At 36.1% G+C, this 27,619-nt stretch overlaps 1 protein-coding gene across 1 annotated transcript in view; it reads right to left on the bottom strand.

The window, feature by feature from the left end:
* The window catches only part of LOC111152025 (transmembrane protein 168), a 37,126-nt gene extending 9,919 nt beyond the window's left edge, over positions 1 to 27,207 (bottom strand). Inside the window, exons 1-4 of the mRNA XM_022510298.1 lie at positions 27,036 to 27,207; positions 21,255 to 22,511; positions 6,969 to 7,111; positions 4,577 to 4,851 (exon numbers count right to left, since the gene is read on the bottom strand). Coding sequence (XP_022366006.1) covers positions 4,577 to 4,851; positions 6,969 to 7,111; positions 21,255 to 22,511; positions 27,036 to 27,125 — 1,765 coding nt within the window. The 5' untranslated portion in view covers positions 27,126 to 27,207. The remainder of the gene's footprint in view (positions 1 to 4,576; positions 4,852 to 6,968; positions 7,112 to 21,254; positions 22,512 to 27,035) is intronic.
* Between the last annotated feature and the right edge of the window lie 412 nt (positions 27,208 to 27,619).

The raw sequence follows: 27,619 nt of genomic DNA, 5'->3' as shown, positions 1-27,619 counted from the left end.
ATGGAAGGAAAACTTCCAAACTCATTTTATGAGGCCAGCATCACCTTGATCCCAAAACCAGACAAGGATCCCATCAAAAAAGAGAACTACAGACCAATATCCTTGATGAACACAGATGCAAAAATTCTCGCCAAAATACTAGCCAATAGGATTCAACAGTACATTAAAAGGATTATTCACCACGACCAAGTGGGATTTATTCCAGGGCTGCAAGGTTGGTTCAACATCCGCAAATCAATCAATGTGATACAACACATTAATAAAAGAAAGAACAAGAACCATATGATACTCTCCATAGATGCTGAAAAAGCATTTGACAAAGTACAGCATCCCTTCCTGATCAAAACTCTTCAAAGTGTAGGGATAGAGGGCACATACCTCAATATTATCAAAGCCATCTATGACAAACCCACCGCAAATATCATTCTCAATGGAGAAAAACTGAAAGCTTTTCTGCTAAGGTCAGGAACACGGCAGGGATGTCCGTTATCACCACTGCTATTCAACATAGTACTAGAAGTCCTAGCCTCAGCAATCAGACAACAAAAGGAAATTAAAGGCATCCAAATCGGCAAAGAAGAAGTCAAACTATCACTCTTTGCAGATGATATGATACTATATATGGAAAACCCAAAAGACTCCACTCCAAAACTGCTAGAACTTGTACAGGAATTCAGTAAAGTGTCAGGATATAAAATCAATGCACAGAAATCAGTTGCATTTCTCTACACCAACAACAAGACAGAAGAAAGAGAAATTAAGGAGTCAATCCCATTTACAATTGCACCCAAAACTATAAGATACCTAGGAATAAACCTAACCAAAGAGACTAAGAATCTATACTCAGAAAACTATAAAGTACTCATGAAAGAAATTGAGGAAGACACAAAGAAATGGAAAAATGTTCCATGCTCCTGGATTGGAAGAATAAATATTGTGAAAATGTCTAGGCTACCTAAAGCTATATACACATTTAATGCAATTCCTATCAAAGTACCATCCATTTTTTTCAAAGAAAAGGAACAAATAATCCTAAATTTTATATGGAACTAGAAAAGACCTCGAATAGCCAAAGGAATATTGAAAAAGAAAGCCAAAGTTGGTGGCATCACAATTCCAGACTTTAAGCTCTATTACAAAGCTGTCATCATCAAGACGGCATGGTACTGGCACAAAAACAAATAGATCAATGGAACAGAATAGAGAGCCCAGAAATAGACCCTCAACTCTATGGTCAACTCATCTTCGACAAAGCAGGAAAGAATGTCCAATGGAAGAAAGACAGCCTCTTCAATAAATGGTGTTGGGAAAATTGGACAGCCACATGCAGAAAAATGAAATTGGATCATTTCCTTACACCACACACGAAAATAGACTCAAAATGGATGAAGGATCTCAATGTGAGAAAGGAATCCATCAAAATTCTTGAGGAGAACACAGGCAGCAACCTCTTCGACCTCAGCCGCAGCAACATCTTCCTAGGAACATCGCCAAAGGCAAGGGAAGCAAGGGCAAAAATGAACTATTGGGATTTTATCAAGATCAAAAGCTTTTGCACAGCAAAGGAAACAGTTAACAAAACCAAAAGACAACTGACAGAATGGGAGAAGATATTTGCAAATGACATATCGGATAAAGGGCTAGTGTCCAAAATCTATAAAGAACTTAGCAAACTCAACACCCAAAGAACAAATAATCCAATCAAGAAATGGACAGAGGACATGAACAGATATTTCTGCAAAGAAGACATCCAGATGGCCAACAGACACATGGAAAAGTGCTCCATATCACTCGGCATCAGGGAAATACAAATCAAAACCACAATGAGATACCACCTCACACCAGTCAGAATGGCTAAAATTAACAAGTCAGGAAATGACAGATGCTGGTGAGGATGCGGAGAAAGGGGAACCCTCCTACACTGCTGGTGGGAATGCAAGCTGGTGCAACCACTCTGGAAAACAGCATGGAGGTTCCTCAAAATGTTGAAAATAGAACTACCCTATGACCCAGCAATTGCACTGCTGGGTATTTACCCTAAAGACAAACGTAGTGATCCGAAGGGGCACGTGCACCTGAATGTTTATAGCAGCAATGTCTACAATAGCCAAACTATGGAAAGAACCTAGATGTCCATCAACAGATGAATGGATAAAGAAGATGTGGTATATATACACAATGGAATACTATGCAGCCATCAAAAGAAATGAAATCTTGCCATTTGCAACGACATGGATGGAACTAGAGGGTATCATGCTTAGCGAAATAAGTCAATCGGAGAAAGACAACTATCATATGATCTCCCTGATATGAGGGAGAGGAGATGCAACATGGTGGGTTAAGGGGGTAGGAGAAGAGTAAATGAAACAAGATGGGATTGGGAGGGAGACAAACCATAAGTGACTCTTAATCTCACAAAACAAACTGAGGGTTGATGGGGGGAGGGGGGTTGGGGGGGTGGGGTTATGGACATTGGGGAGGGTATGTGCTATGGTGAGTGCTGTGAAGTGTGTAAAGCTGGCGATTCACAGACCTGTACCCCTGGGGATAAAAATATATTATATGTTTATAAAAAAATAAAATTAAAAAAAAATAGTCACAAAAAAAACAACAACTTAAAATTTAAAAAAAAAAAAAAAAGTTAACTGTTTCTATTCGCATTCAAAGAACAATCCAAACATGTAATTATAAAACTAATCCCATTTACACTAGCATCAAAAAGAATAAAATATTTAGAAATAAAGCTAACAAAAGACATGCAATAAAAAAAAAATAGCCATAAAGGCTTAAAAAGTTTTCTACATTGTATTATTAACAAGTTACAGGTCAAGTAAAAGATTTTACAAACTATATTCAAGTAATTTTGATGTTGCCTACCTTCTTCAAAAGTATTTAGGAAATGGGTGAACAAAAATATCTACTAAACCAGAACATGCAATTTTCTCTACCTTAATGGTTTTAACCTTGACAGCACATGGTACAATGGGGGAAAAATACACTTTAAGGGGTTAGGCAGATCTGGATTTGAATTATGGTTCCATCACTTACCAGTTGTATGACCACAGATATGTAACAACTTTAGGTTTTCATTTTATTCTTTGAAAAATGAAGATGATAGAGGTGATAGTACTTACCTGAAAGTTTAAGTGAACATTAAATTTAATGTATATAGAGTACCAAGCATAGTAACTGCTTCAAATATGCCCGATAAATATTTGCTTTTACTCCTAGACAGCCATTAATTTATTCACATAACCAAAAATTACAACGTATTTTTATGATAAAACCCTCATTTCAAATCTAGCATGTGATTAGGGAACCCATGATGGTTTAAAATCATCTCGACTTTAACCTTTAATCATCCCCACTTAGCGTTCTTTATGTTGGGAGCTCTACCTCTGTCCTTCCAGAATGCTTCTGCTTATATTTGTCCTTGATCTGAGTATCTATTTCTACTTATGTCTATTTTATTATTTGTAAGTATTCTTAGTGTAAAACATCTATAATAGTTAAAGAAAAAGCAGGATAGAATTAAGTTCTAAAAGAACTATTTCTAACATAAAATAAAATTACCTTTTTTTTCATGATTCATTCAATGTTTTTTTTTGGGGGGGAACCATTTTATTTATTTATTTGACAGAGAGAGACACAGCAAGAGAGGGAACACAAGCAGGGGGAGTGGGAGAGGGAGAAGCAGGCTTCCTGCCAAGCAGGGAACCTGATGTAGGGCTGGATCCCAGGGTCCTGGGATCATGACCTGAGCCGAAGGCAGATGTTTAAGGACTAAGATACCCAGGCGCCCTCATTCAATGATTTCTTCCATCTGTACTTAAGGAACCCTACTAGGGATCTGCCAGGCTCTGTTCTAGGCACTAAGCAAATAATTAATAAAACAAAGCCCATGACTTACGTGGTCTCTATTCTAGTTGGGAAGCCCAATGAGCAAATTTACATCTAAAATAGATCTCATTTTACAGTTAGCAAGAAGATTTAATATTACCCCCTCATTTTACAGAGGAGAGAACTGAAACTGAGAGAAGTTAGGTAACTTGACAAAAATAACACTGTTATGACAAAATCAGACAAGAAGGTCTTGTCCTGACCTAAGCACTACTCCCACCATATCACCTCACTTGCTGTTTAAACTCCTTATAAGCTTTCTAACATGAACTGTACATGTGCTGAACTACTGAAATCAGCACTCATAACATTTAAAGACTTAGAAGTACTGGTCAAATTAATTAGCTTCTGAAAAATGAAACTAAATTTAATAATTCTGAAAATATATTAAAGGGAAACTGATAATTTCTTAGACTAAGCAGATTTTTTCTTCCAATCAATATAAGACGTAATTCTCAAAACCTTTAGAGATTACTAATATTATGCTAAACAGGTATGCCAGAGAAAACAAAAACAAAACAGAATCACCTGTATACTTGGTAAACTGTGAAGCAGAAAATTAAGAATTTTGGAAATTTGGAATTAAGAAATTTGGAAATAATGTTGCAGTGTGAAGGGTAGCTTTGCATAAATAGGTCTATCTTTATAATAGTGAAATTGCCAGAGGTACACTTACCTGCAAGAGCCCACTCTCCTGTGCCATGGGTGTGCCCACTGTAATACAAAACATACGTATCATGTCTAGGTCCATCCACAGTCCGAAGTTCAAGGAAAGCTTTCAGTTTGGAATGTAGAGTATCAAAAGACAGTCCACTTGTGGAATAGTCACATCCATAGGTCTCAATCATATGATATGCAAAAAATCTTTGGATAGCATTGAGCATGCCAGTAGACCTCAAATTTAACTCCTGCACATGTTCTGGTGGAAGAAGTGTTGGCTGGCCATCAGGACTGAAGGAAAAAAAATTATTTTGGTGTTTAAAGAGCGTACATTCTATGTCACATTCTTACTCTTCATTTGTAATTAAGCATCATAACAGCTGCTGCTAACTAAATAGCAGCATTTTTTTAAAACCCTCTTTTCTACAGTACTAAAAATTAAGCTTGAACATCAGAGCCTAATTACTAAAAGTTACATTTCTATATAACTTTTCTCTAACCAATAAAATAGTCACCAAACTGAAAGCTGGGAAAAGATCTTCAAATGTAGATAAGACTGTTCTTTGTTCTGTATTCGTATTCTTTTACCAAATGACAGATATTGAATAAGACTTTCTAAAAGCAAGAGCATACTGATTTTACCCTGCATTTCAAAAACACCCAGGTGGGAACTATAATGAAAGAACTTTCTTTCCTTGACAAAAAACTTTAGGGAAGCAGTATGCTTTATATTTCTATATTGAAAAAGACAGACTTTATAAGGTTGCATTCAAGTTCTACTAAGGAACACAAATGACAGAAGAAATTGTTGGTAAATGACATTTTGAAACAGTTATTAAAATTTAGGCCCAATGCCTTATACTGCTGAACAACTGAAGACAGATCTGATCCTAGAACAAACATAAAATGGTACTGTAGTAAAGATGAAATACCATGTCTTCAAGCTAGCAGAATCAAAATACCAATATTCAAGAAGAAAAAAAAAAAAATCATCACTCCTATTCAGAAAACGAAGTTCTTTCAGTAGTTTTGAAAACCTTACATTTTGCTTCATATATTATCAGTATTATTTTTTTTAAGTTTTATCAGTACTATTCTAATGACACTAGTTTTCATTAACATAGTAAGACACTTTGTGCTGTATATGTAACATTTAGCAGTCACAAACAGTAAAAGAATAAGCAACGCATTAACAAAAATTAGTGCAAATTACTATTTCCACATATTCTCCCGGCTAAACTGTCACATCTTACTTTATGTGACCCTTTTAATTAAATCTATTCCTTTTACGTCTCATAAGAATTTGCAACTTTTTATAAAGCCTTTAACATGAAGGAAAATATTTACTACAAATACTCTGTTTTTGGTTTTTATGACAACTATTTGAAATAAATTTTTTATTTCAAAGTCTTCCCTCTCCCCCACCCCAAAAATCACAAAGGAAATTATGAATACTTGGTAATCAAAATTCATTAACAGCAAATAACTATTTTTTTCTATTTCAAAGGTACTTACTATAAAAATTTTTTAATGTGGCAATATTTACAGATTCAAAAAGATTTGCCACACATTTAAGGACAAAAATTATTTTGGAATAAAACTACAATGAAACAAATATATGTTTAACTTCATTCCCAATTTTTTTGTAACATTTTCCAGTGAGCAGAGTATTTTTACATTCATATTCTCATTAGCTCTTCATAATAGGTTCCTCTGAGATGGGAAGAATAGGTATTATCATTTGCATTTTTTGAGGTGGGGAGGGGCAAAGGCAGAGGGAAAGAGAGGATCTTAAGCAGGCTCCACGCCCAGCGTAGAGCCCAACTTGGGGCTTGATCTCACCACCCTGAGATGATGATGTGAGCTGAAATCCAGAGTTGGATGCTTAGCCAACTGAGCCACCGAGACATCCCTGTCATTGGCATTTTAGGTAAAAACACTGAAGTTCAGAGAAGTTATGATTTGCTGAGCATTAACACAGAACTAGCATTTAGGATTCTCAGGTTCAGTATACATTCTATTAAATTTCAGCAGGTTGTTTCATAGGACATTTTCTTAAACAAGATAACCTTTTCTAAGGAAAGGATAGGACCTTTTTCTAAAGAAAGGGTAGGACCTTTCCTTGGAAGTATCATTCATTTTTTCTGATTTTTTTTTAACTAAGTATAAGCTAATCACATTTATCAAGAAAATATTTAAATTGAATCCTGAGGATTACATCATTATGCAGAGCTAATAAAAGTTTTTAAACATTTGGGGTAAATGAAAAAAACTGCAAGAGCATTATATTTTGAAAATACTATACTTCTGAAAAAATGAGCAATCACATTTTATATTCAAATTCATACAAATATTAGGAAAATATTAAGAGTCAAGTAGTCACTACTAATTATGCTAGATTACTGTACCTGCAGAAGTTGGTGGGAATCACAATAGCATATCCAACGGATGTTCCTCCTAAACAGTTACCCAATTCATGGAAGAGACCATGAGCCATGGATTCCAGTGGTAAAACTATCAGAAACATGCTCAAGAAGATTCCATTTGTTGGCTAAAAGAAGTTCAAAACAGCATATTTATACAACATGTGTGACTGCACTTATGTGTGTGCATATATACATTTACGTACGTATATTTGCCCCACTTCCAAAAAAGATAAAAAGAACAATAACCTAAAAACAATTACAGGTTGAATCAGAGCAAGTATATAAGGTTGATCAATGAAACCTAAATTAATCTGCAAGTTTCTTGGAAGTTGTGGCAAAACAAATACAGCACATCCTATTTTTTTTAATTTGCCTGGTAACATCCTACCCAAACTAAAAAAACAAAACAAAACCCTCTTGGTATAACACTAAAGGCCAGAAAACAAATCCTTTCCTGGTTCCTTTAGAACCAACATATTCTAAATCACTTTTCAAATAACATACTCATTTATTTTATCAGAAAAGTTACTTTAGAAAGGGCTCATTTTCCTGTGAAAAGTCCAAAATTAAAGAAAATAAAATCTTATAGAAAATTTAAGATTCTAAAGCTATCAAAATGAATCCCAGTCTTAAACTTTTAATAAAGTTTTCCTTTGAAAAGCTCTAGACTCTGTAAATTCAAAGTTGTAAAAAAAAAAATGTGTATGTGTGTGTATATATGTTCTATATACATAAAGGGCATTTAAGCATCCTAAAAGCAGAAGAGAAAAAGGGAGGCAAAAAAGCCACAAAAAAACAAAAAACAACCCAGAAAAAATAAAGGACCCATTTAAGTGAAAAGAAAGTGGATGATAATCACTCAGTCCTGATCTATAGCTTCACAATACCAGTAGTGTTCCCCATTCTTTGTGTTGCTACTGCACATACTATATGGTTATATGCTTGCTTCTGTTCATGAACATGCATTTCTCTAATTCCTTCAGAATTTTAATAAAAAATGGGTGATTCCCATAACGGAAAAATGGATATAATGCCCTATTTTGGGTATACTGTTTGCTATCAATTGCATAAAATATAGTACATGCTCAATTTAGAAACATTAGAAAATATAATTGAGATAAGTGATTAAAATCATTGCATGTACTGTCCTCCACACATGCTTTCTGAAATACCTGACTTCACATAATATATACATGTTTTTTAATCACAGTAGGATAATGTTCTGTACACTAATATACTGTAAGCCTATTAGTATAATGCTAATCATTTGTAAGGAATGGCAATCCTGGGGCACCTGGGTGCCTCAGTTGTTGGGTGTCTGCCCTTTGGCTTGGGTCATGGTCTCGGGATCCTGGGATCATTGGGCCCTGCGTAGGACTCCTTGCTCGGTGGGAGGCCTGTTTCTCCCTTTCCCACACCCCCTGCTTGTGTTCCCTCTCTCGCTGCGTCTCTGTCAAAAAGAAAAAAAAAAAGAGAATGGCATTCCTATCATATGTATAAAATTTTAATTAGCTGATTCCCTATTATTGCTATTTAGATTCCATTTACTTTTCTATTTTAATAAAACCAGAATAAGTATGGAGTTCTCTTATAATTTTTAAATCCCTTTGATAATCTGAGTTTCATCTATGGTGAAGTATTAAATACTTTACTAATTTTTCCATGGGGCTGCCTTTTTATTATTACAGCTTTGTTTTGCTCTCCGTATATTTGACTTTTGTGGGTTATATGATGAATGCTTCCCCCCTTTAATGTTTTTTTTTGCTTAGTATGTTGGTTTTTTTTTTTTTAAGATTTTATTCATTTATTTACTTGAGAGAGAGTGTACATGCACAGGGTGTAAAGGCAGAGGGGGAGGGAGAAGGACAAGCAGATTCTAAGCAAAGCACAGAGCCCAACTACAGGCTTGATCTCACAACCCTGAGATCAAGACCTGCGCAGAATCTAAGTCTGACATTTTAACCGAGCCACCCAAGAACCCCTTGTTTAGCATGTTTTTAATTGTAATGTCACTCTGTGTAAGTTAAAGAAATCTTCCTCTACCCAAAGGTCAAGAAAGATTATTTTACATTACCCTTGAAAGGCTTTATTGTTTTGCTCTTCACATTTTTAGGTCTATAATCCAAATGTAATTGATATTTGTTTATGGTCCAATTCCATTTTTTCAATTTGTACAATTACCAATCACTGAAAATCTCAACAATTCCACATTACTATACAGTGCCGTCTCTGCCATAAATCAAGTATTATGGGATTTGTTCTTATACTTTATTCTGTTCCATTAGTCTGCCTCTCCTTTCAAATATTTCCTTTGGCCTTTATTTCCTCCTTTCTTCTGGGACTCCAATAAAATAGAGTTCTCACTGTATCCTCTTTGAGTCTTAGTCTTTTGTATTTTCCGTTTTTCTTTTGTGCTCCTTCTTGTGTAGTTTCTTCTGAAATGTATCTTCCAATTTACTAATGCTCACTTCAACTTTATCTATTAGTCTTGCACACTGAATTTCAGGTATTTTATTTTCTGATTCTAAAACTTATTCTTTTTCAAACCTGCCTTGTTACTATTTTATAGTTTTCATCTTCCTACTATTATATACTACCTTTGCTTTTATCATTTTCAACTGGGTAAATCTGGTTTATCAAGACTTTCTGTTCATCTCTTGCTTGTTGGTCCTGCTGCTTATTGCTCTTGATGCTGTGTGTGTGTGTGTGTGTACCTGGTTATATTTATGATCTGAACACTGTATACAAAAATACATGTGTGTGTATATATATGTGCGTTCATATATATGTGTGTATATATATGTGTGTGCGTATATATGTATGTATACGTGTATATATATATATATATATGTATATATATATATATATATAAAATTATCCTAGGCCTGAAATGAGTCCTATAATTATATAACTACATATATATACTCACAGGACCCATTTCAAGCCTAGGATAATGACACCTTTCTCCAAATGGATTTTTGTTCGTTTCTTCCAAAGAGCTGGGGGCATTAGAACTCAGTATCTTAAGCCAGGTTTGACCACTTAATCCGGGTCACATCACTCAAAGGAAACAATGTCAGAATGCAAATTCATGACAGCGCTGTAACAGACACGGTTCCACCCTTTTCCTTCAGTGTGTCATCTTAAAATGGGAGGTAATTAACTTACCAAAGACCCCACCTCTGAAGTTCTGGGCTTTGATTTTTGCTCTTGATGGCACTAGAGGTGCAGCTCAGCTTTAAACCTTTCTTCTTCAGTTTTAAACATGTTCACAGGGAACACTGTTGAGTATTACTATCCCCGAAAGTATAATATGTATTTTCATTTACTCAAGTCTTCTTTCAAAATCCTCAGTGCAGTTTTAAATTTCTTTGTAAAAATATCGTAAGTTTCTTTTAAACCTTTTTCATTTTATGTTTGTTGTTCTATGAATGGAGTGATTTCCATTACATTTTCTGATTATGCACGTCTAGGACATTGACTTTTGTATATTTACATGTTGTTTTTTGCCACCTAAATGTATTAAAAATATATACTCCCACTATACATCATTTATTTCTTCTTATATTACCTACATCCTACAATTCCAAGAAAATTTACATAGTTTTTATAGTGACTAGATTAATGGTAACTATCCACAAATCAATCTTTTATGACAGAGTTTACAAGGTTAAAGATGCGGCATAATTCTCACACAACTGTTAGGACAGCATTTTCAATTGATTTCCCAGTTAACTCTTAGGTTTGCCAGGTAATCATCTTACCTACAAATACTAATAATTTCATTACTTTCTTTTTCTTCTATACCTTCTATTGCATATGTTGCTCCAAGATAACAAAAAACCTTTTGTTTTAGGGGTTTAATTCATCAAAGGATTACTTCTACATTATGTCAGCCATTCATACAAAAGAATTACTAAATAACATGACCAATATGACAACTTGATTATTTCTACCTTTAACTTTATATAACTAGTACTTTTCTGATCAAGATAGCAATGAAAGAAACTAAATAATTCACCATGTTATAATTTATAGAGAGAGTCACAAAAACCTTCAGGGCCATAAAAGTGGTATGTGAAGCAGCTGTGATAAACAGTGGTAAGGATTGTAAAGGAAAGTGCACTGTTGCCTAAAAGCATACATTTTTTTAAGGCATTTAAAAAAACTAAAGTGTAATTGACACACAGTTATATTAGTTTCAGGTGTACAACACAGTGATTCAGTAATTCCATACATTACTCAGTGCTCACCCGCGTAAGTGTAGTCACCCTACAACATTATCATGATATTATTTATATTCCCTATGCTCTATTTTCATCTCTGTGACTTGTTTATTTTAAAACTGGAAGTTTGTCCCTCTTAATCCTGTACATCCCTTTTGCCTATCATCCTACCCACCTCCCCTGTGGCAACCACCAGTCTGTTCTCTATATTTAAGAATTTGCTAGTTTTGTTTGTTTTGTTTAGATTCCACATATAAGTGAAATCATGCAGTATTTGCCTTTGGCTCACTTATTAAAGGCACATATTTTTAAAAAATAGTTCTGCCTACATAAAGCTGCTCTACTCAATCTTACAGGCATGTTTATTTATTCTGCTATAGAGATATAATTACAAAACAGAATTACAAAAAAAACAGCACCTTCTTAAAAAAAAAAAAAAAAAAAAAGTCCCTGCGCCTTATTCCAAAAATCAGGATACTTTCTAGAAGAATGAGAAGTTCAGTTTTATACACAGCCTTTCTGTACTAAGAGTTTCTAGGAAATTTCATGACATAGATACATAAAGATTTTTCTAAACAAGGAATTTGATATTCTGGAGTGAGGAACTAAATTTTGACATGTAAATTGTAATAGAATGTTGTACCATGAAAAAAATGTTAACTTTTCATTTTGTTTAATCAAACCATTTTCCTTTATTTAAGACTATTCATTAACCTGCTATCTTCCCATCTTTCCTATGTCTTAAAGAGAATGGAAATTCCCATTTCTGAAAGTGGCCCAGACATACTTAAATTTGGCCCTAATTATCAAATTATGTCAAGGGTATAGACTAGCCTTTCTTTAAATATTCATATGTATACAATATCAGTGGTTATTATTGACTTCTGTATTACCTTAAAGAATTTTATAAACCAACTAAGTTTTTTACTGTGAAATTATATCATAGTTTTACCATTAGAAAAAACATTGCATTAATGCAGTTCACTGATAAATTATAAACTATTTAATGATAAACTTCAATTGCAAATCAGTCTGTACATGACTCAAGTAGGAAGCCTTATTAAATAATTTAAAAATCTAATTAAAATGTTAACTGATAGTGGTGTTATTCAATACTCTCATGTCAGTTGTACAACACTGATAGTAATATTTAATAGGACTAAATAAGCAGATATTCAGAAGGTTACTGATAATTCATATACAACAGATGATCTGTTATTTTTATGATCTTAGATGAAAACCGATAATTTTATGTTGTCATTAATTTTTAAGTCAAATTTAACAGAAAACATTAAATATTTGTATTATTTTGAGTAAGCAAGCTTAAACAGTTTTGAGTATACTCTCAAGATAACACACATAAATAAAAGTGAGCAGTTTGGCAACACAAAGAATTAGCAATCTTAACTGAACAGATGGTAAATATGTCCAGGGGGAGAAAAAATAAATTTAGGATGTTTTATCCACGTGGCACTTTCAGAAAGCTTCAATTTTACTGGCATGCAAACATTTACAGCTTTAACCTGAAAGTCATTTGTGACTTTGATGTACTCCTTATATTTTAAACAACTCCCTGTAATAAATACGATCAATTTACCTAAACAAAACTATTAAGTATAGTTACGTTTCTTCCTCCATTTCTCCAAATCACACTAAGCTCACTATCAAACTATAGGACATGATGCAAATTTCAAAGCAGGCAGAATCTGAACATAGTATCAGACCAATAAACAACTCTAAGTAATATCCTTTGTAGAAAAGTAGTTACTAGCTATTTTCTGTTCAGCTGGGCTTTTGAATCAGGGTCAAAACATTCAACACTTTCATATCATAAAATTTCTCAGGTAATGGGAACAAAATCTCTATGTAATATACAGATATGAATGTTGGAATTTCATTTTAAAAAATCTGGCATTTACATAAGAGATAAAATTATTGTTTAGAAGTATTTTTGCAGCGTCATCTTAAGTAAACCAGTCTGAGAGATAGTACACATGGAAGTCTAAAGAAAATAAAGTCCAACTAAGAAACAGAATATATAAATGTATTATTAGAAAGCAATATATAAATGAAGGTAACATGCTCTTTAATATAAGAAGCCCATATTTAAGAAACAATCGGCAACCTCCAAAAATTTGTTCAGTAGAGGAAATTTTAAGAACATTAGAAAGCACCTCACAGTTTTAAAGCCAAGTGATTTCTTTATACAGAGGCAACAGGGTCTAGTGCAAAGGACGTAAGCTTTGGAGTTAGACTTTAGTTCAAACCTAGCTCAGCCATTTACCATCTGTGAGTACATAAGCAAATTAATTTACCTTTTGAGTCACTATCTATAAAGGGGGACTACTATTTATTTTGTGAGCTTGTAGTATAGATTAGAAATATGTGAACATGGCTAGCACAATAAATGGTAGCTGTAATTTGCAGTGAAGCATTTTTAAATTGAAGTCATTATGAGTAAGACAACAAAAAGCTAAATGACTATTACCATATAGGAGATACTGATGTAGAGTTAAAGCTCTAGTAAATGTATTAGGAATCTTTTTTGAGTAATCTCAAAATACAGATAGCAAAAACAGACATTTTTTAGATGACAATCCTGATAAAGGTAAAACAACAGTGGTATGGGAATCAAACACAGGAAGTCCACTGAATTTTACTTTTCCTGTGGGCAGAATAAAGAGGTTACATTAAATAATCTCTATGCTCATTTCCAACTCTAAAAATACATGGAACTAAGTAAAGTGGTTAAGCGCTGTGAAGGCAGATTGCCTGGATTCTTACCAGCTCTGCAGCCTTGAGCAAGCTTCCTAATCTCTCACGTGTATTTCTTATCTATGAAATGGGAATAATAATGGTACCCATCTCAGAGTGTCATGAGGATTAAGTAAACACAGAAAGTACACAGAATGATGTAGAGCACATAGACAACCATTAATAAACGGTAAATCTTATTAAATGGAAAAAAATTCTCAGGGCGCCTGGGTGGCTCAGTGGGGTAAAGCCTCTGCCTTCAGCTCAGGTCATGATCCCAGGGTCCTGGGATCGAGCCCCACATCGGGCTCTCTGCTCAGCAGTGGGGAGCCTACTTCCTCCTCCTCTCTCTCTGCCTGCTTGTGATCTCTGTCAAATAAATAAATAAAATCTTAAAAAAAAAAAAATTCTTTGTGGTCATTGAAATTTTTAAAAGCTGGAAAATCATCTGGAGAAAAAAGAAAAACCTTGTTTTTACTTAAAGAAAAACAAAATTAGGACCATTGTTGGTTTTTTTAGGGGGAAAGAAAGTACTCCTGTTTCATAGTATTCTGGCAGAAATGAAAAAACATCAAATTTAAAAGAATGCCCTTGGGACGCCTGGGTGGCTCAGTTGGTTAAGCGGCTGCCTTCGGCTCAGGTCATGATCCCAGCGTCCTGGGATTGAGTCCCACATCAGGCTCCTTGCTCAGCGGGGAGCTTGCTTCTCCCTCTGCCTCTGCCTACCACTCTGTCTGCCTGTGCTCATGCTCGCTCTCTCTCTCTCTCTCTCTAATAAATAAATAAAATCTTAAAAAAAAAAAAAAAGAAATGAGGCTACAAAATGTCAGTAAAGGTCTCTTTAAAAAAAAAAGAATGCCCTTAAGCTAAAAAAAAAAAAAAAAATTAGTGTCCCCCCCACCTCTCATCTAGACCAAAATAGCTCAAAACTTTAGAAAGAAAAATGAAACAAAACAAAAAATTATGAAACATGTGCACTTCTAGTTTTGGCAGCAGGTTTGAAAACTCCCTGTTCCCCATGCCAAGTGAAGTAATATGGCTGATGCTGCCATCTTGCCAGAAATGAAACTGCTGCATCTGTGGATTTCATCTCTTTATTGGATGTGAGGCTGATCTTGTTCCATCTGTCCCACCCAGTGATTGCCATTGCTTTTCCCTATAGAGAAATCAACGGTGCTTATAGTTTTTCTGGTATGGGTCAAAAGGCTTCCTCAAAAAGTTATATCGTACTCCCATGGAAACTGCAAATAGCAATGGTTGGCAAGGAAAGGCATATAAAATCTCACGTGAATGATGTCATAGAGAATCTCTAAACCAAAGAGTGAGCCATGGGGTATATACTTCCTTGGGTATCTGGATATATTCTTTTATTCTTTATTTATTTATTTATTTGACAGAGATCACAAGTAGGCAGAGAGGCAGGCAGAGAGAGAGAGAGAGAGAGAGAGAGAGAAGCAGGTTCCCTGCTGAGCAGAGAGCCTGATGTGGGGCTCGATCCCAGGACCCTGGAATCATGACCTGAGCCGAAGGCAGAGGCTTTAACCCACTGACCCACCCAGGCGCCCCTATATTCTTTTATTCTTATATGAATAATCAATTATCACAATTTCTGAAAAACTTATAGCTGAGTAATAATACTAATACCAAATGCTGTGGTACTCAGTGTATCTCATTGACTTATTTTTTAAAAAAACAAGGATAAAAGAGGAAAGCAAATAGTACATTCAATGAACATAATACAAATTGCAGGAAACAACAGCTGCAATGTTCCATTTTAAAGTTAGAATGAGATTATGAATAGAACACAACAAGTTAATGGTAAATTCCAGATTTTTAATGTAAATGATTTAGAATGATACTACTGACTCATTCTGAGAATGTTATTAAACTCAGTAAAACTATGGAAAAACAAAGAACAAAGCTATCCATATGGAATTAGTTAGGATTCTATTCAAATGCAGTCAAAGATTTCTTAGGTAGGACATCAAAAGATTCATAAAAGAAAAAAATTGATAAAGTGGACTGTGGCAAAATTTAGAACTTCGGCTCTTCAAAAAACACGCTAAGAGAGAAGATAAGCCACACACTGGGAGGAAATATTTCCAAGTCCTATATCTGATAAAGGACTCGTATCTAGAGTATATAAAGAATTCTCAGAACTGACTATAAAGAAAGAACAAAATCCACATTTTTAAAAATTGCCAAGAGATCTGAACAAGTACTTCACCGGAGAAGACCTACCATAGCAAGTAAGCACAGGAAAAGATAAACATCAGTAGTTACTGGGGTGATAGAAAATAAGACCACAATGAATTAGCACTAGACACCTATCGGAATGGTTGAAAAAACAAAAACAAGTAGACAATGTCAAGCACTGGTTATTATGTGGAGCAAAAGGAACTCCTAGACACTGCTGGCCTGAATGCAAAATGGTACAGCCACTCTGAAAACAGTGTGGTAGTTTCTTAAAAGTTAAAAATGATTCATCTTTATCACATGACCCAGCAATCCCACACCAAGTAAAATAAAAATTTATCTTAACAAAACACCCCGTCTATGAATGCTTCTAGCAACTTTTATAATTACCAAAAACTAATTTCAGCATCCCTCATCTGAGAAATGATTAAACTGTGAGATACCCATAAAATGGAACACTGCTCTGCAATACAAAGGAATAAACATATACACAACATAGATGAATCTATATAAATTACGCTAAGTGAAAGAAGCCAGATCCCAACAACTATAAAATGTACAACTTGTATATGACATTCTGCAAAAGAAAAGTGGCTAGGGACAGAAAACAGATGAGTGGTTGCCAGCTACCGGAATTAGATTACAAAGGAGCAGGAGGGAATGCGGGAGAGTAATGCAACTGCTCTGTATTTTGACTGCGGTAGTGGTAGTCACACAACTATTTGTGTTGGTCAGAACTGCAAAATTACTCACAAAAAAGCATGACTATTACTAAATGCAAATTTTTCCTTAATAAAAAAAATTTATATATTATTAAGCTAAGTAAAACTAACAAAACCCAAAACTAACATGCAAATAAGCTTAAAATAAGAAAAAGTAGCTAAGCCCATTTTTGGAAATTAAAGTCCAAGCTACGATTGTGCTCAAGACAGATTAATCCCATGCTTTTGTTTGATTTCACTCCTCTAGTAGTAAAATAACAGTACATTGGACTGCTTAAAAATACTTTAAAAAAGTAAACCTACTATAAAAAATTTTGTTCATTCCAAATGCCTGCTAGGTCATTAACTCAATGAAATCCATCATCCTACATTCCCAACTGCTCTCTTTAGTCTTTCAGCATTTTTTTTTTTAATATTTTTAGACTACCATGTCAGAACATTATTCAACTCTACATTTCATCAACTTATTCCAAGTTCTCTTTATATTATACTTCACAACAAGATATTAGGGGAAAATGCTGTGCTAAGGGTAAGACTATCACCTTAGTCAAGGTCCTTTTTTTTGCTCCTAGCTAGCTACACTTGATTTCAGGCTATCTCTACTTTCACTGATCCTATCTTTGGCTGAATCATGAGCTCAAAAGGTTTAAGTCTCTTTGTCTTTTTTTTTTTTTTTTTTTTTTTAAATAGGGCTTAGGACTTACTTGTATTAACAATGATGTTATGCCAAAAATAGTCCTGGCCTTACAAAACTCTTAATTTTTTGCCTTTCACTATCTAAATTTCTGATGTTTTCATCAGCCAAAAGGGTTGGGACTTTCTGTAAATCTAATGGAATATTTCCTAAATTATGTTTCACAGAGAGGTTAACAGGTGCAGTGGGAGGAGGTGGTTAATGAGGAATATGGTCAAGGATTTCCTGGTTAAGTTTGGAAATGTTTCTTTCTTTGACACTTTTTCTCTGAGGACACTCATTAACATCTCACAGAACACCTGGCAGAGCACAGTTTGAGAAATCTTTAGAGTTTAATTAAATTAAGTTGAAAAAATTTAACAGCATCAAAGACACAATGCCTACACCATAGGCAGCAGTTACCAAAAGCAACTAACAATACAGACACAACTCAGGTAAGATGCATGTTAGTCCTTTTTTTTTTTTTTTTAAATGTGTTTAAAGATTTTATTTATTTATTTATTGCCAGAGAGAGAGCACAAACAGAGGAAATGACAGGCAGAGGGAGAGAAAGAAGCAGGCTCCCGTGGAGCAGAGAGCCGGATGTGGGACTCGATCCCAGGACCCTGGGACCATGACCTGAGCCGAAAGCAGAGGCTTAACCCTCTGAGCCACCCAGGTGCCCCAGATGCATGTTAGTCTTAAAAGCTAAATTAGTACCTTGTTACTCAATGGGTATACTTTTGACCAGGAGTTTCTGTATCACCTTTAACTGTTCAAGCTGTCTCCCAAAATCAATTTCAATCTTCAGAAATTTAACAACATCCCCCGCATGATTTCAATGCACATTAAAGGTTGAGAAGCACTGGCCTACAACAGGAGTTGGCAAACTTTCTGTAAAGAGCCAGAGAGTTACTATTTTAGGTTTTGTGAGCCATGAGGTCTCTATTGTACTCAGCGAGGGTGTTTATTATGATTAAAAAAGGTCTATATGTTAAGAAGGTATAGTAATTAAAGATGTAGATACACACCTGGAACAGAACCGCAAAATACATGAAATAAGAAAATGACACAACTGAAAAGACAAACTCACAATTTAGCCACTTACGATGAAGATTTTTAATATTCCTCTCTAAGTCCTAACGGAAATAGACAGAAAATCAGCAAGGATATAGATTTAGGAAGAAAACCCACCAGCTTGACCTAGCTGGTATTTATAAAATACTCTACCCAATAACAGTAGAATGCTCATTCTTTTCAAGTGAACATGGTATATTCTCCAGAATAAAACATGCCAGGCCCCAAAACAAGTCTTAATAAAAGAACTAAATCATACAAACTATGTTCTCCAATTACATGTAATTAAATTAGAAATCAATAACAAGGAAATGTGGGAAATCCCTCAAATATCCCATTGTCAGACAACCAATTTAAATAACCTAAAGGTCAAAGAAGAAATTTCAAGGGTAATTAGAAAATATCTTGTGAGACAGCACACTCTTAGTATAAGGTCAGACATACCTACCGATCAACAGAACAAAAAAGAAAGCTCAGAAATAAAGCCTTATATTTCACTGACTTTGGACAAAGGTATCAAGGCAATTCAACAGGGGAGAGGATAGTCTTTTCCCGAAACAGTTAGAAAGTTGTATTTTAAAATAATTAGATCCTTACATCATACCATAGACAAAAATTTTTTCAAATCAGATCATATACCTAAATGTAAAAGCTGAAATAATAAAACCACTAGAAGAAAACTACTATAGAAGAAAAATCTTTGTGACCTAGGGTTAAGCAAAGACTTCTTAGATATACTAAAAACACAGTACATAAAGAATAAGTTAATAAATTGGTCTTCATGAAATTAAAAACCTGTACTCTTCAAACTGTGTCATTAAGAAAAAAGGTCTGGAAATAATTTAGTACTATGCAGATAATGTATGTAGGTAATAACAAAGGATGAGCAAGCCTAATCTTTAAAAAAAAAAAAAAAAAAAGCATAACTCACAGACTGGGAGAAAACATTTCCCAATCATCTGACCAATGCCCTGTATCCAGAATATAAAAAGAACCCTTAAAGTTCAATCATAAGAAGAGAAGTAACTCAATTTAACAATGGGTAAAAGATTTAGGTATTTCAAAAACAAAGGTAAGTGAATGACTAATACACATTAAATGATGCTCAACATCATTAGTCATTAGAGACATACAAATTAAAACTACAATGAGATAGCACTCCACACCCAAATTGAGAGGCATTCTCAAATACATTAACATTAAAATAAGAATAGAACGGAAGGAGAGAAGTTGGAAACGGATTCTCTTATTTTTGCTAACCTAGTCTTTGGAAAGCTTTTGTGTACTTGCAATGGTGCACACACCATATTTGAAGACCACTGGTATAAGAAAATAAGAAAGATATGGTGGCTTAGACAATAACTGGTTCACAGGATTTGATGATCTGGAAAGGTGTCAAGCATGAATGAGGCTGATGCAGGGGCAGGATTGGTTAGGGCTGGAAAAGGACCTAACAGGAAAAGGTGAAGGAAAGAAACAGAACTCTTTTAAGAGTTTCTGACGTCATCCTCCATCATCATCATCTGGATTCTGACAGTCCCCAGAACTAGCAAGTAAAGTGAGGAAGATAGCCTCAGGCAACACCCACAATGTTTTTTATCATTTACTCGACTCCCACACAGGCTCCCTGCCCTAGCCCACACGGACAAAGAGGCACCATGCCCAGGCAAGTCTCCACATTTCCCTTCAAACACTCACATCTAAAAATCACTGTGTAGCAAGTAACTGAACCAAAGCAGAAAACTATATCAAGCACAGGGGACCGTACATTTTCCCCTACACCTTAATATCTGATGTACTCAAATTACATTTCTCACGCTGTAATAATTGTTTACATGCCTGCCTCTTCTCTATTCCATTAGAGATTGTGACTTAAGACAGACATTTCTTATTCATCTTGCAATCTTCAGCAGCCAGTACAATATATGACATATCCTGTAGTCAATGAAAGTTTAAATAGAAGACTAGGCTTGTTAATATTATAAGTTCCAACCATGCAATTTAAATATCTTTGTCTACAAAAGAACTTCTAAATTTCTTTAACATATCATGGGCAGCAAATGTACTATAAAACTCAATTTTTCTTTCTTATGAGAGCCACTCATCTAATAAAGAACCTGATACATTATATATCTAATCACCTTTGACATAAATGGGAAGTAGCTATATAAAAGAAATGTGTTGTAGTGAAAGACCACTGGACTAGACAGAAGCTGGGTAACCTGGTTAGGGCTAGTCCCAGAGACTCTAAATGTTGTCTTCTGAGGCATTCAAGTTTCCTACCATGTAGGATTAATGTGCAATCTTTAAGCACCCTTCAAATGTTAATATTTAAGGATCTTTAATCTCTCATTGTTTAACTAATAAACAATTAGAAGGCAGGAGCATTTCACTTGCTGAGTATTCCTAACATTTTGGTACCTCTTTGCTAGAGATAAAACTAAATTATACTGTCAATATTCATTCAGTACTTCAAATCCATGAACAAAAACAAGCATCAGAAAAGAGTCTCCTTTTGAAATTGCGAACGTCACTTTTTGATTCTAATAATTTAACTCTTGAAGCAAGCATTTAATCACACATCATAGGCACTGACATAATAAACAAACAATATGCTTACCTGCCAGGAAACTGCTCCTAAAATCGCCGTTGCAAGAAGACTAAAAAAAACTAACTGCTCTGAAATTAAGCAAAAGTGACGCATCCCTTTGGATGCCATGATTCTATCAAGGCTATTGTTATCTACCCTGTGGGTGAAATATACTTTATGGCAGTCATTTAATTTGGTATGGAATCCCCAAAGAGTTAAGAGAAAAATAATATGGCAAATCATCCAGAAAATTCCAAAAATGGAAAAGCCTGGAATTACAAAATACCAGAGATGAGTGTCTCTGAGTTTAAATGCTGAAAGAATAAAAAAGGTAAGCTCAATCATTCCTGTGAAAACCACCGAAAGTCTTCTGCATATTCTTCCACGGTACAAAAAGGGTTTCCACCTTTCAGTCACTGAAAGTCCACTAAAATAAATGTCAAGGAAAGGGTCAGTTATCAGGCAGATAAAAAAACATGCAAAAGCAACTGGATTTTTGGGAGTTTCCAATGAGGAGAAAAACAGCAAGACTGCAAAAATAACTAAGTTTGGAATAGCTAAGAAAGACTTCATTCTCAGGTCAATAATCAGCATGGCCAAAGCTACAACAAGTAAAATGACACTCAGAGACTTCTCCACCAACATAGTTGTGCTGGCAATAGCAAATCCAACAAGTTCCAGAAATTCAACTGCGGTTAGTAAAGTGGGCCGATGACGGACATATCCAGAAATTCTCTCCACCAAAGCACATAATATCCTTAATACTATGGAAGTTAGAAGCAAATATTTGGTTGATTCTTCTTTCACATCATTTTTAAAGGATGAATTGTCAAGAAAACATAGGAGGCCAAGCAAGAATCCAAACCAAAGATTGGAGAGACTTAAACTTGCTGCTTCCATTGAAAAATAATAATAGAGTATGCTGGCAATTCCAAGAACGAAAAGACCAAGAATAAAAATTACCAAAATTAAGGAATTTGCTGTTTTTTCCCATCTTACATAAAGACCTAAGCATATAGCAACCAGTAAATTGATTCTGGCTAAATAGCCAAGATAACGCACTGAAGAATGCATATTCACTTCTCTGTTGACTTCTTCCAGTCTTGTCATTGCTAAATACAGACAATGACTAAAGCAGTAACGCAGTGATTTACACATGTAATCTGGCAATTTGGGTTTTCTCCCCGTGGTAGAAAAATTAGCTGCTTGATTTTCATCCAGCAAATCCAACGTATCCGTAACTCCTATTTCAGCATTTCCTCTGGTGGAATTTTTGTTTACAGTGGTCTAAAAAGAAGAAAAAATAGGTCAGTGTTAATTTTATATAATTTATCTGTTATCTCTCTCTTCTTTGTACAAAATAATAAATAAGTCAGAAATAAAGTTTCTTCTGAAACTCAGTTTTAAATTTGACTTGCACATATTTTAATGATAATTGTTTCTGGTTTAAAAACTCAGTTTATCCAAATAAAAATGACAGCATCTTCTACTTAACATATGCTAAGAAGTATGACTAAATCACCATCAGTGAAACTGTTTTTCCAAAGACTAAGCCATTCTTACTTCAGTGGTTGGTTTTTCAACTACTATGTGCAAATCTGAGATTCTCAACCTGGCTTAGATTGTAGAAGATGGATTTGGCACCGTCAAAAACTACTCAGTAGCTAACCGAATGATTTATGTCTAATTTGAAAAGCACTAAGTATCCAGTAATAGCAACTGTTCCTACCTGCCTAAAATCCTCTCCATCTTTTTACAAGGCAGCTCTAACAGGCTATAAAATCTTAGTCTTTACATTGTTTAACTAATAAACTTACCAGAAGTAAAGCTTAACTGTATTAAAGTACATCCCTAAAGTTAACCCATAATTTTCCCTGTACTTTTAGCACTACTAAATTACTTGGATTATCAAACCTTCTTTCTAGATCTAAATACTATCTCTGTGGCAAACCACTTCCTGAACTTTCTAGTCAAAATTGTAAAGTGAGAATGCTAACCAATATTTACTGTAAATTAAACTTTATACTTTTACTTTTAAAAAGTTAACAATTATTCGCTAAAGAACCCAAATAATTATTTTAATCTTTGACTGCCCCCACAAATTGCACTTAAAACATGACAGTGGTCAAAAAGTGCTTTACCTATATACCAGATAATTCTTCAAAGTTGCTGGTATACTGTTTCAGAACTGATCCATTCAACAGCTCACAGTCACACTAAATATCCATAGAGAATTCAACCAGACAAAAATTCAAAAAATGACTTGTTTGTAATCAGCTTATTATAGTTTCTTAATAGTAGGACACATGAGGGGTGCCTGGGTGGCTCAGTCCATTAGCGTCTGCCTTCAGCTCAGGTCATGATCCTCTGGTCCTGGGATCGAGCCCGCACTGGGCTCCTTGCTCTGCGGGGAGCCCACTTCTCACTCTCCTTCTCCCTCTGCCGGTAGACCCCCCTGCTTATGTGCCTTCTCTTTCTGACAAATAAAATCTTGAAAAAAAAAAATAGTAGGACACTAAAAGAAAGACCTGACAGAAATATGATAACCTGGAATTAACCCTTAATTAACCATTTGGTTAGAGAAGAATTTTACTGAGTGACAATCTTACAGCCTCTGGGATGTTCCAAATACTATTACTAATTCTACTTCAACAAGGATTTTTTTTTTACAAATAAGCCTACTTAATTAAGTATTCTGATTTTCCTCAATTACATTTTCACCCAATCATTTCTTAAGATACCATACACTGCTAAAGAAAATATCTGCTTTGGTACATTTTGGCTTTATCTGTTTTGCTTATATGTTAGACATTGATAAAATCTAGAGGGCTTTGCATTTTTTTTTTTAACATCACTCCTGTAATACAATCATTCAACAAATACGCTGGAATATAGATCACCAAAGGGTTGTTGGTACAGTCTGGGCTTAGACAACTGAATACTGCTAAAGAAAAAAAATAGTCACACACCAGGCTCAATGGATGCCACTCAGTTCATGAGACATCGTTCTGTTTCTTTGGTCACCACTCTCCACTCTTTTTTGGCTATCCAACCTCTTCCTTATTCTCAAATCTCTGACACCCACTTCCCACTCACTACACTCCCACCAGATGACTGCCTCCAACAGAGTTGTCAGAAGAGAGCTTACCTGAGTTTCCAACACCACAAACCCACCTCTACTGACATCTCCTCATACAGGGGAAGAAGGGTATCCCTTCCCTATCCAAGACTCAATCTTTCAGCCATACTGGATATCTTTTCCTCTCTACCCCTTCAGAACTTCACAATCTCCTCGCTCTTCAAACTCCCACTCTTTCTTATCCATTAGCACTTAAATACTTACAAAGCTCTTTTTAAAAATACAAAAAAAAAAAAAAACCAACCCAGAAAAACCAATCTTCATGCACCCCCATATTCTCTTCCAAGTTCAGTCGTCTATCCTCTTTTGACAGCTACTATTTGATTGCTTCACCTCCCACACCACTCAACAATGGTTCCCACCATATGACAAACTACTCTGCCAAATTCTAAAACGACCTATAAGCTCCTAAAAACAATGCATCCTTTTTACTTATTATCCTGCACTTTCTTCAAGCAACCTTTGACACTGTAGACTCCTCTCGATTTCTGAAACCTAACTTTCCTTTAGCTTTCAAAGACCAACATTCAGATTTTCTTTCTAATTTAGTGACTTCTCCTCCTCTGTCTTCTTGCAGACTCTTGATTCTCAATCCATTTCTTGGATGTTCAATCCCAGGCCTAGGCTTTTCTCTCATTGTACACTTTCTATGAGCAATCTCATCTATTTCCACGTCTTCAATTATTCTCTCTCCTTAATGATATACATATATGAATCTACCTGATAGATATAAAAGCACCAGCTCTCTTAGAGGTAAAATGCTAGAAAAATGGTAAACAAGGGTGCCTTGGTGGCTCAGTCAGTTAAGTGGCTACTTCAGCTCAGGTCATGATCTCGGGGTCCTGGGATTGAGCCCCACATCCGACTCCTTGATCAGTGGGAATCTGCTTCTCCTTCTACTCTCACTGTGCTCGTGCTCTTTCTTGCAAACAAATAATTTAAAAAAAGGTAAACATATAAGTTATACCCAAAACATCCATATCATAGAATATATGTTACCACACTGTCAAAATCAACATGTAGAATATTTCTAAATGGCTAATTTACAAGTCTTTCCACATTCTGAACTTCTTCCAAGGACAAACTGGCTGAATCAGAGAGTAGAACAACAAAGCATCACAGTCTTTTCAACTGGTCGGCCATTACTTGATTCAATGAGAAATTACTTGCCTGAGAGAGAAAAATGGAACACAGAAGAGTCAATCAGCATAGGGGAACTCCCAGAGTCTGTTTTATATAACCCGCATACTACTCTAACCCTCCTCTCCTTCACCACCTATATTGAGTCCTCACCAAGTCCTGTCCACTCGTCTTCCTATACATATCTTAAATGTTTCTATTTCCATCCCCAAAGTCAAAATCCCAATTTTGGCCACCATCATGTCATGCTTGAATGTCTCCCTATATCTACCACTGCCCTCTCCAAGAAGTGTCCCTTGTAAAATAAAAAAATTTGTTAGTTCACTCTGTTATATAAAAACCCTCCAATGTTTTCCCATCATCTTAAGCAATAAAGCCTAAACTCCTTAAAACGCCTTATAAGGCCTTTTGGATATGAATAACTTTCCTACTGCATCTTTTTTCCTCTTAAACTTTGTATTCCAACAGTACTGACCTTTCAGTTCTGAAGTGTATCACTGCTATCCCCTTTGCAGGTACACTTCTTCCCTCTTCCTAGATCCATCCCAGTCCTCATACCTGGCTCACTCCTACTCTTCAGGTCTCACTAAAATCATTTTCTTGGTGAGATTACCCCTGACTCATTTATATGATCCCTGCACTTCTTCTATAATAAGAAAATGCTGATTCTCCTTTGTTTAAGGTCTACATTCCCTACTACATCAATAAGGTCTCTGAAAGTTGGGCTTTAATACTGTGTACTCATGTCTTAGCAGAAAATTTGGCACCAAGTAGGTATTCAACAAGCACCTGTGAAAGAAACAGACTAATACAGAAATAATTATATTTAATAACAATGCCAGTTATTGGATGCTTATTAATATAAGAGAATAAAGTGTAATATCCCACAGCTCATAAGTAACAGAACTAAGGAAGAGTCCATGAATGTTTGGCCTCTTTCTCTTTTCGCCTACTTCAGCCTTCACTTAATTCATCCAAATTCCTCCAAACCAGTTAGTTCTCTTCCGTGACCTACCTCTAGGGAATGGCTCACTAGAGCCACTACACACTGTATCACCTGCATCAGCTTTGGACTCAGAAACTATTTCCGTCCCATCTAGGAGAGGCGTCAAAAACTGAAAGAACCATACTGAGCACCCAAGGTCGGGGAATTCCCGTGCTTTGATTCTATGAACTCATGTTAACTCTGGGCCCATTACAAATGAGGACAATGTCAACTTAAATATTCAATCTCTTAGTACTGGGGCAACAACAGCAATTCTTCCAGAAAGAGCCTGCCTGTTCTCTACCACCCCTCTACTTTGGAAGAAGGCAACCATAACTGGGGGCCCAACTGCCTGGGGAACCACGGGGGAAAGGGAGCACCCCACCTTCCATCCTCAAACCCCACCATCAACTACTCCCGGGTCAGGTATCACAACGTCTCCCCCGGGTGACCGGCTGTGCGGAGCTAGGCTCTCGAAATATGCAGAGCCCTGGGCAGCGTCTGTGCTCAGGTCTTGCCACCCCGCTGTTCACCCCGACCCCCCTACCTGACTCGGCCGCCGCCACCAACGCTCTCTCAACCCCGAGTCGGCTCTGAGGCCAATACAGTAAAGGGAGGGCCCTTGGGGGCTGAGCATGCGACTCGGAGCTGGGAGGTGGCACGCCAGGAGGGGGTCGAGGGCCGGAGGCCACAGGCACTAACACAGGCCAGCCTCGTTGGAAACTTTCTCTGTTACCGGTTCGACCGCGGCCGCCATGTTCCTGCCGCCGAATCCACGACGGTACGGAACGCCGCCGGGGTCAAACCGCGCAGCGCGCTTCCTCCCTGAGGCCCGGCCCCCTCCCCGCCCAAACTGTCCGTGCCGCCGCGGTTGCGGCAGGTGTGCCTGGCGTTGCGATAGCACACACGCACCCCCTACCTAGGGTGCCGACTCAGTCCAGTTTCCTTCGCCTTCTGGGACTTAGGATCGGCGGGCCAACAGGGAGCGGGAGGACCACCAAGGATCACGTAGACCGTGACCATGAAGCCTTTAGGCCGCGGCCGGGAGCTGGACCGAAACTGGGCCAGGACAGGCGGGACGGTCCGCACGTGGGCTGTAAATACCGCAGGAGGCGTTGCTGTTCTTTCGTA

The sequence above is a fragment of the Enhydra lutris genome, unplaced genomic scaffold (assembly GCF_002288905.1).
Source record: "Enhydra lutris kenyoni isolate GAN:26980312 unplaced genomic scaffold, ASM228890v2 scaffoldscaffold27, whole genome shotgun sequence".
NCBI lineage: Eukaryota > Metazoa > Chordata > Mammalia > Carnivora > Mustelidae > Enhydra > Enhydra lutris.
This window is presented reverse-complemented; position numbering and strand designations above follow the sequence as displayed.